Raw genomic sequence first — 13,062 nt, 5'->3', positions numbered from 1 at the left:
TCCATAAGAATCTGTCCCCACTGGTATGAATGCAGAATTGGGGTCCAGGTTTCCTTTCACACGGTGTGTTGTTCCTGGAAAAACTCCTTTATGAAATCCCAGCCTTAAAACTGGGATGTTATCCCTTATATACACAAAAGTATCTCCAAGCACAACAAAGTAGTATCAATATAGTAACATTTGTTAAGCATTTTAATGAATATGGGTGTAAGATAGTGGGGTACAGAAAGGGCTGACAGTTCCCTGTTGTCAGCTGGGAACTCCATGTGTTACATCAGTGAGATACCAGATACCTTTTGCAACAGAGGAATTACATAATGCACACTACAGTCACCCTACCTGTAGTTTCAAAGAAACACACATGCAGAGTGAATGGAGGGATTATTTTTTTTCCTTTTTAACCTGCTAACAGGTGGAAAACAGTCTTTTAAGAAGCTGAACATACAGATGGCAGTTTTACAAACCAATCCAAGAATACCAGGAGCCTATACATGTGAGAACAACCACTGCAAACGGACAGAGCTTAAAAAAAACCCCATGGATTGAAAAGCAAATATTCAAAAAATATATTCAAATATTATCTGATTCCTTTCCAAGATGTGTTTGGCTCCCTGCACTATTTCAAATGCAGTTATCCTCCACTTTTTGTTTATTTGGCCTTAGAAACACAATATAAAACCAAGCAAGATTATGAAGCAATATACACACCTAAACACATCACTTTTACTTACAGAAATACTTTATTCTGGGGATAAGATTTAGAAGTCTGAAGTTAAATTACAACCCTTTTGGAGAAGGAAAGGTAACAAACAACTCTGAAGAGCATATTCCTCCCTTCTACACCAACACGTTGTTGTTAGGAATGGGGTGGGAAGAGTTTTACCGTCATCACAACAGTCATAGGCTGAGGCAACCATGAAGTTTAGTGTTGATGCTGGAATGGAAACACCTCTGTTCAGCACTAATCTGTAGTACCAGCAAGTGATTCACTACAAACACTGTGACAAATCATGAGGACTGGTGAGTTTTGTATCCTCCCTGGCATTTGCCTCTTCCAAGTGAGCTGCCTCACAGCTGTCCCAGGGCCTGGGTGGTTGCAGAGGGTAGGAACAAGCAAAGGGGATGAAAAAGCTTTTTTTTTATTAATTAAAAACTGAAACTCTCTAAGTTAAAGAAGACATTTTGTTCACGTACCTTGAGAGAAGAGGGCACACGCTCCCCATTTCTGACAAATAAAAAAGAAGAAAAGCGAGAGCGGAGGCTTCAGAGGGTGGGCTTCACACCCACCACCCCGGACCTCCCTACAAAGAACAAGCAGCACAGCAACGAGGAGAAAGAGAAAAGCAGCGAGAGGCCACGGCTGTGTGGCGGCGGCTTGAAATTTACCTGGAAATCAGCCAATATCATTTCTCGGTCCATGTTGGACGCCATTGCAGCCAGCTGCGTCCCGGCTCTGCTCGGACCCGCGCACCTGGAGCCGCTGCCGCGGGGAGGACGGGGCAGGGTGGGAGCTCAGGAGCTCATGGAGGCGCCGCGCTGCGCTCGGGCTCCCGCAGCACCCCCGGGCTGCCCCTCCCGGGGCCGAGGAGGGGAGGAGGCAGGAGAGCGGCGGGCCGGGCGCGGGGCCGGGAGCGGGCAGCGCTGCCTCAGCCGCTGGCCCGGGAAGGAGGAGGAGGAGGAGGAGAAGAAGGAGGAGGAGGAGGAGGAGGCAGCGCCGCTCCCCGCCTGCCTCCACAGCGCCTGTGTCGCACATTTTGCCTGTCATTGAGGTCGCAAAGAGGCGCTTTGCGGCCGCCACGTGACCGCCCGCCTGTCAAGCGCTCCCGGAGCCGGGGGCGGGACCGCGCCGAGCCGGGACCGCGGGCCCCGCGCCCGGGTGGCACCGGGACGGAGCGGAGAGTCCCGGCCCGCGCCCTGCCCGGCCGGAGGTGCCGCAGCGGGGCCGCGGGAGCGGACACATCCTCACGTCCCGTCCCGGGAGTTGGCGGCTCCCCGGGCCCGGTGGCGGCGCGGGATATCCCGGCTGGGCTCCGCCGCCGGCTGCGGCCTAACGGGTCTGCGGGGACCTGGCTGCAGCCATCCCCGGGCGGTGCGGGGAAACGCGGGCCGGTGCAGCTGCCGGGAGGAAAGCGGCCTTGCCTCTCTGTGCGGGAGCGGGGCAGCCATCCATCCATCCATCCATTCATCCCTCCCTCCTTCCTCCCCTCCCTGCCTCTCTCCCTTCATCAGCGCCCCGGGACCGCGGCGGTTTCGGTGAATGCAGCGCTCGGTCCCGGCGCGATTCGCGTCCCCTCCGATCCCCCGTGACGCGGTGCCCGCCCAGTGACCCGCACCCCCGGGGGGCACGCACCGCCCGGCGCTCGGGGGAGCGGCGACTTTTCGCCCGGGTCCCGACTTGGCTCAAAAGAAGGAAATGCATTTTTCACAGGTTTTTCTGAGCCAACGCACCGTGATCTGCACAGCGGCCCTCGCTCAGGCTTAGCACTCCAGCACTGTAAGATGCAATTCTATTATATACCGCAAATAAATCTGCTTTAAGTAATGCAAATCTAACTGTAATGCTTTCTAAGTCTGCCTCCTACAACCTGATGCCGTTCATGTACCCCTTTAGCCCTGACATTAAACACGCATTTGGACGCCAACTTGCTAATGAGTCCAACATGTTTTGCTCTGCTTTTTGTAGGAGTGTCCTGTCAGTGTCGTAGCTGAGGTCACAGATGCATCAAGCAGCTTTCCTGTCAGCTAATAACGCTACATTATGATACCTTTGAATCAAGATATTTTGCCGGGTTTAGGAAGCAGCGGTCTTTATTGTTTCTCTCTTCCATCCGCGAGGGTTACAGGGGAGTTTCGCGGACTCTGCGAGCTCCCTGCCGCCGCTGGCCCCGGGGCGACCGGGGACAAACGCTGCGTGCGGAGAGGGGCGCAGGGAAAGCTCAGCTGTACCTTCAGGAGGGTCCGTGATCCCAAGAGAAACCCTGGGAATTGTTTAGAGCCTGTTGCGGACGCTGCTAGGGAGCGCGGGCTCCAGGGCGCCTGGGCTGGGTGTCTGGCGGCGGCGGCGCTGCTCCGGGGGCTCTGGGCGGGCTGAGGCCACACCGAAACGCCACTTACGATGCAAAGCCACAGCGTCAGAGAAGCTGGGTTTTATATTTTACCGTGTTCCTGCTCTCGTTTATGTTGGCAGGGCTTGCCAAAAGGTTTTTATTGCCCACTGACGTTAGCTTAACAATTCGAGCTCCCCACCACCCACCGGAGGGATGATAAATTAGTTGCCCTCACACCTGCACCTTTTTTTTCCCCCAGTTTGATGTTACAGACAGTTCTGTCCTAAGTACTAGGTATGGTGCAATGCCTGGGACAGCCTATGCTAAATCACAAACAAATCCACCCACACATTACTAGAGAGTAACTATAATAAAGGCTGAAAAGCGAGTTTTAGCAATTGGGTTAAAGCCAATTAATTCCTGGCACAAACCGAAGCTATAAGTATATAGTCAAGATTAGTTACACAGCATTCATGTCTATTACAGTCATATTTTAAATAATGATATCTATATTAGATCAAAACAGGAAGGATTTGATCCAGAACATAAAGAAAAGGTGAAAAGCTGCACGTGCCAGACGTCGCAGGAAGTTCATATTCAAGTCACAGCTAAAGTTTCTGTTTGCCTTCTCACAACCTCTCTGAGCCATTCGAGGTGGGTTTTATCCTCAAACGAGTGTCAGACAAATTAGGGAGCCGATTATTTTACTCCTCGTAATGCCCGGCGATAATATCTCCCTCCAGAAGGTTTTTTTGGGTTTTTTTTTTCTGCTGATTCTGGAGCCGATTGGGATAAATCCCTCTGTTTTAGATGGAGTATCTTTATCACTCATTAGAGGAAATGATCAGGATTAACGAGCTGCTTTCTGCAAAGACTTTTGACAGACCGGCATAGTAGAGGAAGTTTGACGGCATTTTCTGGCCAGGCAGCTTTACTTGCAGGAGGCCTGCAGCACTCCAGCTACACTTCGCTTAATTATTTTTGCTCTGTGGCATGATTAACAGAAGATGGAAGCTTTATTCTGAACTGTAAATCAGCAAAAAATAGTGTGAGACTGTTGTAAGGTTTGCAAATCTAATTCTACAGTAAGTTAGCAACAGGTAAACACCACCAAAGCCTGCGGATTTTAGGCAGTAATTAGTCACGAAATAAGTAATTTATAAGCCATCAGACTGAATAATTCAAGTTTTGCATATAAATTCTCTCTTTATGCAGAAAAGCAACTATATTCGAATAATTAGATGGTACTTGCATACATATATTTCTGGAGCTAACTTTGAGGGAAGTTATATTTTATATTTTTGCTTTTTTAAAAATGGAAAAAAGGAGGGGGAAAAAAGCACTATTACTTCTAGACAAGAATTACCACAATGAGGCCCTTAAAAATACGCGTATTTTTTCTCTCCTTTAGTGGGAGTGGGGGGGTCAGTTGATAAATTCAACAAAGTTGTTTTCCCTCCTTCGTGTGTAGGCAGCTCATACTTGTCACCTTTGTATATTCGCAAACAAGCGTGGATGGGGGAATCAGTACAGGAAAATACAATTGCAAAGCAAAAAGCAAGCGACGCAGAGAGGAAAGCCAGAGGCAAAGGTCTGGCTTCGTTCAGCTGCAGATCTACTGCTGTAAAACCGGCTCTGTTTGACGGCTGCGGCCCCGACTCAGGCCCCGGCCACCTCCGGCCCCTGCCCGGCTGCCAGCGGCAGGTTCCCCCCTCAGGGCAGTGCTGGAGGAGCTGTAACTACCACAGGTTCCCTCCCTAACGCACCTCCCCGAGCTGCCTCACGCCTGTTTACATTCAAAATCACTTTCCCGTGGCGTCCACGCAGAAAACAGACGTGCAGATTGCCCCTGCGAGCGATGGGTTACGTGTGCTTATCAGGGAGCCATGACATTGCTGCTTACCTCTCGGAGGGTTCGCTTGGCAGAATTCAGTCCTCCGAGGGTCCCTGAAACCTAAAGCAATCCAGCCATTAAAGCACTTTAAGGCACTAAATATTGTTAGGCAGGGTGGCGGTGACATCTCCGACCTGTACCGTCCTCACTTCTTCTCCCTGGAAAGGAAAAGCGAAGTCCTCGCGTCTTCTCGCTCGGTGCCCGGGCGCGGTTCCCCCTCAAAATGGCACTTTCAAATCAATCAAGGACACCAAAACGCGGGAAGCAGGGAGTGCTGCCGTGGACGGTCGCCTTCCACGGTTAAGACAACTTGACATTGACCCTTCATCCTTGACCTTGTCCTCAGGATGAGAGAGGAGCCCGCGTCGCTGCCGGGGTGGTCCCGAGCGCGGAGCCGCCGCCCGCGGGGTGCCGAGTGAGGGCGGAGGGGCCAGGACCGGGACCGGGACCGGAGCCGGCTCCGCTGCCCCGCGGGCAGGTGGAGACCCCCGGGGAGAAGCTCCGGGCAGCGCCGTGGCAGAGGCCGCCCTCCCGCCTGCCGAGCTTCCCCGAACCCGCTCCTCCCGCCGGGGTGCGGGGGCTCCCGCTGCTACAACCTCCTTTTCCTTTCATTTTCCCCCCCTAGGCCTCAGCAGCGCTGCTCCTAAAAGCAGCCGGGCTGTGCTGGCTGTGGCGGGGCAGTGCCGTGCCCGGGCTGCGCGGCGAGGGGACGGTACCGGGAGCCGCAGAGCTGCGGCGGCCGGAGCGCGGCGGGGCCGGGCGAGGGGCGGGCGGGAGCCGCTGCAGGCCTTCCTGCCCGAACTCCGCCGCGCCTCCTTAAATCTCTGCCGTTAAAATGTGGGCGGGTGTTTCAACTCAAAAAGCGCTCAAATTTTTTTTCTTTTCAAAAAAAGCTGATGAGGTTAAAAAAAAAAAAAAAAAAAAAAAAAAAAAGAAGGGGGGGGGGAAAAAAAGGAGAGAGAAACCGGCTTCGTGTCCTTAGGAAACAGAAGTAGCGATTGTTTGTGCTTAAAAAAGGGGGAGCGCAAAGCCGCGGGCGGAGGCGGCGGTCGCGGACCGGCAAGTGCAGCTTTATTTCGCGAAGTTGGAAGAGGAGGCGAGCGGGGCTGTCAGTGCGGCTGCGAGCGCGGCCGGGCCGGGGCAGCGGCGGCACCAGCGCGGCCCCTGCCCCGCCAGGAGCTCGCCCCGCGGCCGCGGCGGGAGGAGCGGCTGTCCCGGGAGCGCCCGGCGGAGCGCGGACAGCGGCGGCGGGACCCCGGCGGAGGGACCCCGGAGGACGGGCGGCGGACACGGCTCCGGGTCGCGGCTCCTCCACGCCCTGAGCGCGGGCGGCGGTTCGCGGCAGCCCCCCCGCGCCGCCCGCCGCCCTCCTGGATGCTCCGGAGCCGCCGCCGCCGGGGGCGGCCGCCGGCCGGGATCGCGCCCGCCCGCTGCGCGGAGGCTGCGCGGGGCCGCGGGAGTGAAGCTGCTGCTGCTGCTGCTGCTGCTGCGGGGAGCGAGAGCACCCAGGGAGCGAGCTGGGCGCCGGGATAGTCGCCGCCGCCGCACCCGGCCGCCTCCGGGCGCGGCTCGTCCTTTCCTTCCCTGCTGGGCCCGGACTAAGGCGACGGAGTGGGATGAAGGGGGGATCCCGAGCGGGAGTTGGATGCACACTGCTACAGATCTTTCCTCGGAGCTGCTGCTGCTGCTAAGTTTCAGAAACCGACTGTGAACAGGGTGGGTTGTCTTCTTCTTCCAAGATCTCAGGTCTGAGTGAGTCTCCGGTGTACGTGTATATATGTTACCTATAACATATACAATATATTGTATAGCTGTTAATCTATTCCCCCCGCCGCGAAAGTGGCCAAAGTCTTTAATAAGAGTTGCTCTATATGTGGAACCAAAGAAATCTTCCTTCAAGTGGAGCTGCAGTTTTGCTGAATAATCACGTGTGAGTTAGGGGCGGGCTCTTGGCAAGGAGGTTTTTTACGAGTATTTACTACAAGGTCTTACTCCAGAAGATTAACCATCCCAATCCTTCTGTCAGTCTCCGATGCCATGCCTGGTTAAAAAAAAAAAAAAAATCTCATCTTTTTTCCGATCGTCAGTCACCCTAAAGAATGGCCGAGCCTTCTGGGAACGAGCTGGCGTCCGCGGCTGCCAAGGGGGACCTAGTGCAACTTACTAATTTGTTGCAAAAGAATGTAAACGTCAATGCACAAAATGGATTTGGGAGGACTGCGCTGCAGGTTGGTATCCAGAGAGGGAGAAAATATTTCATCACTGGTACCTACGTGACCCGGGTTTCCAAAAAAGACAACATTTTAAGCAGGCTGGTGGATGAAATTCGAGTGGTTTTTCAAACTCGTTGGATGCCATATTTTATAACTTTTAGTGGCTCCAACTCCCTAAAATGACGTACTTGAAATAAAACTGGTCAAAACCATTCTTTCAATTGGGGATCACCCTCAATGTCAAACGGGCTACGAGTTTGCTAATATTTTGTGACTTCGTGGGGAGGAGGCAAGGAATGAGAGAGCTGAGATGAAAAGAAATCAGCTTAGGTGAGCAGGATTTCATAGCAGGTCTGTAAACACAAATGTTCTGTTCTCTGAAGCTTAGGATTTATATCTTTTTTTTCTTCCTTTTTTTTTTTTCTTGCAATGTGCTTTTAAAGCGTGGCTCGTCTGGGTTCTGGGATCTGCTGTGGATGATACTTTTCCTTTATGCTCTGTTTGTGGGAATGACCTTTCTCATTGGGAAGCATGCTGCTCAGAACCGAGGACCTCCGATGTACATTAAAAGCTAGCCCTGCGAGTCGGGGTTCCAGCTGAATCACTTGCTTTTTTATTCATAATTAAGACTTTAAAATTTGTTTTATTCGGATCGGCTGGCAGGGCACTGCTTCCAGTTATTTCCTTTCTGATCGTATAGGGTGCTGTGTCCTAATTTTTAACTGTGTAGTTGTGCAGGCAGGAGTTGGAACCTGTCCAACTGCTAACTATTGGAGCTGATGAAAGATTTTGCTTTTAATATTATCAGATAATGATGGCAAAAAGGCTAGAATACCTACCAAATAATGAAAGATGTGATTTATAAATCCAGAGGGAAAATAAGTGTGGTTATTTGTAGTTAAGGTGTAAGTAATGAAATGTGGAAGTGGAGCTGTAGGTCTTTTTCATTTTACACATTAGTAAAATCGTTTTTTAACCCCTCTCCCCCCTTCCCCCAAAACCATGGTAATAATTTCAGAAAGTGGATTTTCAAACAGCATAGAACCTGTGAATGTACTCGAGATATTTACAGCTTTTTGGCTTAATATCAAAATGTTAGAGCTGGAAAATAAGCACCTCTTGCTAATAATGCAGGAATGACCCTTTTTTTGATAATTTCGCTGAAGCTGGAGATCTGTGAGCTCCTCGCTGTCCTGTTAACACCTAAATAGGTCATCGCATTGCACTGCAGGCACTTGCAGCAACTTTTAAGAGAGTGAAAGGGTTTAAATTAAAGACTTAGACAAACTAAATTCTTTAAGAAAGCAGGAAACATTTAGCTGGTTGTTTTATCCTCGGGACAAGGGCTGAAAACCAATTTGTCCTAGAGTAATGCTGGATATTTTTTTCTAAAAGCAGCTAACTGTCCATATCCTGAATTAAGGTATATTTTACACAATGACATAGCATCCAGCTATATTAAACATGCATCCGTGCCCTAACGATACTTCTTAGGGGTGCCTAATAACAACTGAGCTAATGAACCACAACAAAAATCAAAACAGGAGAATCTGTCAACTTATTTTCAATATGTATCATCCTGAAATGTGCTGTGGGTGCGTGGCCACGCTCGAAAGACTTCTCTGTCAGTGCACTCTGCTAGACTGAGATAATCTGTCTGTAATCTCTCTCTCAATTACAATGGAGAGAATGCTCCTATATTAATGTCAATTAATTTATATTTTTCCTCTTCATTTATGTTTAATTAAACAGCTACTCGGCTTATCTTGCTCTGTCCTTTTTATTTCTGGTGAAGTGCACCTATGCAGGCCTCAAATACATCTCCTGCCCTAATGCTCTTCGTCAGACTTATTCAATTAATGCTTTCTCTTTCTTCGCCTCCCTCCCCCCAAGCATAACCTTGCAAATATAGGGGACATTTGCTGTTCAGTTGTAGCCCACAGCCAAAAAGCACCACCTTTTATGGGATTTTCTCCCCCTCACATCTTTAACTGAACACTTCAGTCCCCTGGCCTGAACACTGAAAACTCCCACTTAACCCAAATATATGTTTTGAATTCACAAATAATACAGCCTGGGCTCTCAAAAAGAGATCAAAATGTCCGGATTTCACTAAACAAAGAGAGATCACAATGATCTTGTTTTCTTTTAACATCGCTTCCATCTCTCGTCAGAAGTGAAAGAAGTGGCAGTCAGGAGCTGGAAGCCTTGGGGCATAGAGAGATCTCTTTTCCTGAATCCCAGCCTGTCTTATCTGCACTTCTGCTCCTGTCTGTGGTTATAACATGCTAGGCTGCTTTACACTTCAAACGCTGTACATAAATGTATTTATTATAACTGGCTTTTCTTAAAAAACTTAATATATATTTTTCATCAGGAGAGATTTTCAGCAAACCCCTGTAGAAATTGTACCTTATGCTAAATCTAATGCACTGTAATGCTTGTTTATGCTGATTTTTTTTTTTTTTAAACCAAGATTTTCAAATCGATGTGTGGATCTCTTTCTAAGGAAATAGAAAAGAGTTTAGTTTTTTTCGAATTTTATACTTACAATGAGACTAGTTACAAGGACAGGAAAATACTGCGTATAGGCTGGAGATTACACATTGTACATTACAGTGTTCGTTTTTGGAAAGTGTGCAAACAAAAAATGAGGAATTACAAGGAAATCGGTGCAAGCTGTTAAGTTACAAATAAGAGAGATTTGTGTTCTAATTATGATAGTTTTATGGTGCAATTGAGAAAATTGAAAGAAGCTTTTTCTTTTTTTTTTCCCTGAGAAACAGTCAGAAAATCCAATTATTGTTGTTGTTGTATATTTTTTAAGGGATGTTTTAACAACAGAACATAGCCACAGTTTACTTATAGAGAGGTTATGAAAGTATAATATAATATACTGATTTTAGAAGAGAACTTCTGTAATTTTGAAACATTCCCTTTGACTTTTCCTTTTTGGGTCACCTAATGAAACACGAATATTGGGGAGAAGAATTTCTTTTAGCATTTGTGTTTCTCAACAGACAGAGCTATGGTACAGTCCAAATATTTGTTTTATCATAATGTACAGACAATGTAAACACCTGAAAGCTTGTAAAAACACCTTCTACATTTGCTGTTGCTGAGGTAAAATATCTGCTCCTCAGAGACCCTATATTTGCTATTTAACAAGATTAAACAGTAATGCAGAGGTGTCTCAATACTTAGGCAAATAAAACCGAACTATACCTAATTTTTATATGTTAAGAAACTGAGATGATCCTCGTTAGGGGGGAAAAAAAAAAAACAAAACAAAAAAGCTGTTTTATCCCATTCTATGCTATTTCAGGCATTAATCTCTCCGAGGCAGAAAGCTATGACCACCGAAGTGATAACATCTTTCAGAGTTTCACCGAGTTCAGTAACAAATACATTAAAAACTAGACGTTCTGGTGTGTCATTAGTTTTACAGCGAGGCTCTTCTGTCTGCTTTAAATGAGAACTGGGCTCTGACGAAAGCCAGGGATGAGAAGTGAGGACGGGAGGCAGTGCTGGAGCAATCCCCCCACCCGCGGTATCCAATTCTCCTCTCTCTCTCATAGGTGATGAAACTCGGGAACCCCGAAATCGCCCGGCGGCTGCTCAGTAACGGGGCGAACCCCAACCTGAAAGACAGTACCGGCTTCGCTGTCATCCACGACGTAGCTAGGGAGGGGTTTCTGGACACTTTGCAGACTCTGCTGGAGTTCAAAGCCGATGTTAACATTGAGGATAACGACGGCAACCTGCCCTTGCACTTGGCGGCCCAGGAGGGGCACGTGCGGGTGGTGGAGCTGCTGCTGGCGCGCTCCGAGTGCAAGGTGGGCCACCAGAACAAGCGGGGGGCCACCGCCTACGACCCTGGCCAAGCTGTACAGGAGGGCGGCCGTGGTGGAGCTCCTGGAGGCCAGCAGCTCCTTCCCCCCCAGCATGGACTGAACCCTGCTAGGACGGGGTCTCCTTTGGACGTGAGGGCATGCAGACTTTTTGGGGTGTTTCCCTCCTTTTTAACGGCATTTGTTGCCACTTTTTTTTTTTTTTTTCCCCCTGAACAGCTGGTAGTGTAAGTCTCAAGAAATTCCAGAGGTGGGTTTTTAGATAACAGAAACGTTTGAAATCCATGCTCCCAGCAGTTTCCTATACCTTTCACTTTACTCAGTGCTCACAGGCTCATCTGTGTGTATGTTGGTTGCTCATATCTAGTTTTCCAGTATCAACTTTTGCAATTTATTTTAGGTCATTTGTATCAAGTCATTAATACAAGAGCTACTATTCACACGCTTAATGTTGCTGGACTTTTAAGAAAAGGAAATAGTTTACTGTGATTTCTCCCACCTCTCAACACACCCCTCCCTTCTTACTCCCCCCACCCCTTTCAGTCGGGCTCAAGAGTCTGAGGTCCTGTTTTGGTTAAAAACATCCTTTAAATAAGGGGTCACCTGCACAGGCAGAGCTGGAAGTCAAAGGGGACGGCCTGAGGACAGTGGATGGCGCTTAGATGCTTTAGGCAGTAACTGTATTTTGTCACTAACAAGAGCTTGTAGAACTAGGTCACTTACTTTCTAAATGTAGATGACACTTTTCCTCTTTGTGTATTTAAACTTTCACCAATCTGGTTTTCAATTTAGTTACCAGAAACAGTATAAGTGGTGTTTCTTTGATTGCCAGAGGTTTTAAACAGCTCAGTTTAGTAGTTCGTGTTTACTGTGCACTGCACAAGACGTTTTTTTCTAGTTTCAAAACAAGCAGCAGAGAACCATTGTCAGAGGCAAGAGGACACGAAGGCTGCAATACAAGATTTCTGGTTGCTTCATCTGCTGAGTGCAGTTTAGATGTTCTTTAAGTAATATTTGCTTTCCACCAACTATTCTGTTTTGTCTGGAAATAAACTATTTTAATGACAGCATCTCACAAAACAAGAATATTTGAATACAGTGACATTTAGGAAGCAGCACTTTTGATATTTGTGAAGTTAAGTTATTGCTTGCACCTAAAACACAATTTAACCATTGGAAATTTTCCATTGCAACACAGCTGAGAGTATTCACCAGACTGAAACTCATTTGCCTCTCCAGCCTCAACAGGAGCTAACGATGCTCAGCACCCTGTCGGGAACAGTCTATTATGAAACTTTTAACATTTGTACAGGATCTACTTGTTGGACAGATGGGCAGTTTAAAGTGCTTCATTTTGAATAGTTTAAATTTCAATTGTGCAAAATAGAAGGTTTTAAATCAATGCAAAATGAATACTACTTTAAATAGCACTTAAAAGAGGAGAGGGAGTACATTAGTTTAGTTCTTAACTTTTTTTTTTTTTAATTAGCCCCACAAAATCAGTTACTACATTTTCAAGTAAAAAATAATTTGCTGAAACTGTCACATTTACTATAAGCTCTGTCACACTGCTGTGTTCTGATTAAAAACCTCTGTGAAATATGAAATTTGTGTGCATGATCATTAATCGGTGCAGCACAGCACATAGGAAGCATTACTGGGGAAATAACCCTCAAAATTCCTGGTAGAAAGAGCACTAAACCACCTGAAATATTAAACCGAGCAACGTAATCCACAGGTCCCCGAGGTGAAGTGACCCAAATCGCTCTGTGTTGCTCTCCATCTTCCTTTCCTCATGTCCTGGAGGATGCTCCAAGACTTTTCCTTCTCCATTCCTCTCAAAAAGAGGAATTCCGTGCTACACCAGAAGGTAATATCCAGCTTTCTCATGTTTGTTTGGGGTTTTTTTTCACCTGTGCTTCTAAAAAACCTCATTCCAAACCCGTTTGGAGCTTCATCAGCATTTAATTTACGCTAAGGCGAAGTTTAAGCAGTGGCTTGATGGAACAACTTCTCTTCCTAGAAAAATGCCCCGCCTAGTCAGAAATAGCGGCTTT

At 47.8% G+C, this 13,062-nt stretch overlaps 2 protein-coding genes and 1 long non-coding RNA gene across 3 annotated transcripts in view; 1 reads left to right on the top strand and 2 right to left on the bottom strand.

Moving 5' to 3' along the window:
- Positions 1-1,755, bottom strand: part of FAF1 (Fas associated factor 1) — a 152,571-nt gene extending 150,816 nt beyond the window's left edge. The window contains exon 1 of the mRNA XM_010408851.3: positions 1,387-1,755. Within this exon, the coding sequence (XP_010407153.2) occupies positions 1,387-1,431 (45 nt within the window). The 5' untranslated portion in view covers positions 1,432-1,755. The remainder of the gene's footprint in view (positions 1-1,386) is intronic.
- Positions 1,756-2,790: 1,035 nt separating this feature from the next.
- On the bottom strand, positions 2,791-6,302 carry LOC109145941. Its single transcript, XR_005602459.1, has 2 exons — positions 5,658-6,302; positions 2,791-5,099 (listed from the first exon to the last, which is right to left on the bottom strand). It is a non-coding gene; the product is annotated as an uncharacterized LOC109145941 (long non-coding RNA).
- A 52-nt stretch (positions 6,303-6,354) lies between these two features.
- On the top strand, positions 6,355-11,199 carry CDKN2C (cyclin dependent kinase inhibitor 2C). The gene is given in 4 exon segments (XM_010408850.4): positions 6,355-6,657; positions 7,029-7,169; positions 10,733-11,029; positions 11,031-11,199. Coding segments are annotated over 3 exon segments (504 nt in total). The 5' UTR covers positions 6,355-6,657; positions 7,029-7,040; the 3' UTR covers positions 11,109-11,199.
- Positions 11,200-13,062: the final 1,863 nt, after the last annotated feature.

Source organism: Corvus cornix, chromosome 8 (genome assembly GCF_000738735.6).
Source record: "Corvus cornix cornix isolate S_Up_H32 chromosome 8, ASM73873v5, whole genome shotgun sequence".
Taxonomy (NCBI): Eukaryota; Metazoa; Chordata; class Aves; order Passeriformes; family Corvidae; genus Corvus; species Corvus cornix.
Note: the sequence above shows the minus strand (reverse complement) of the source record. Positions and strands in the feature narration are given on the sequence as shown.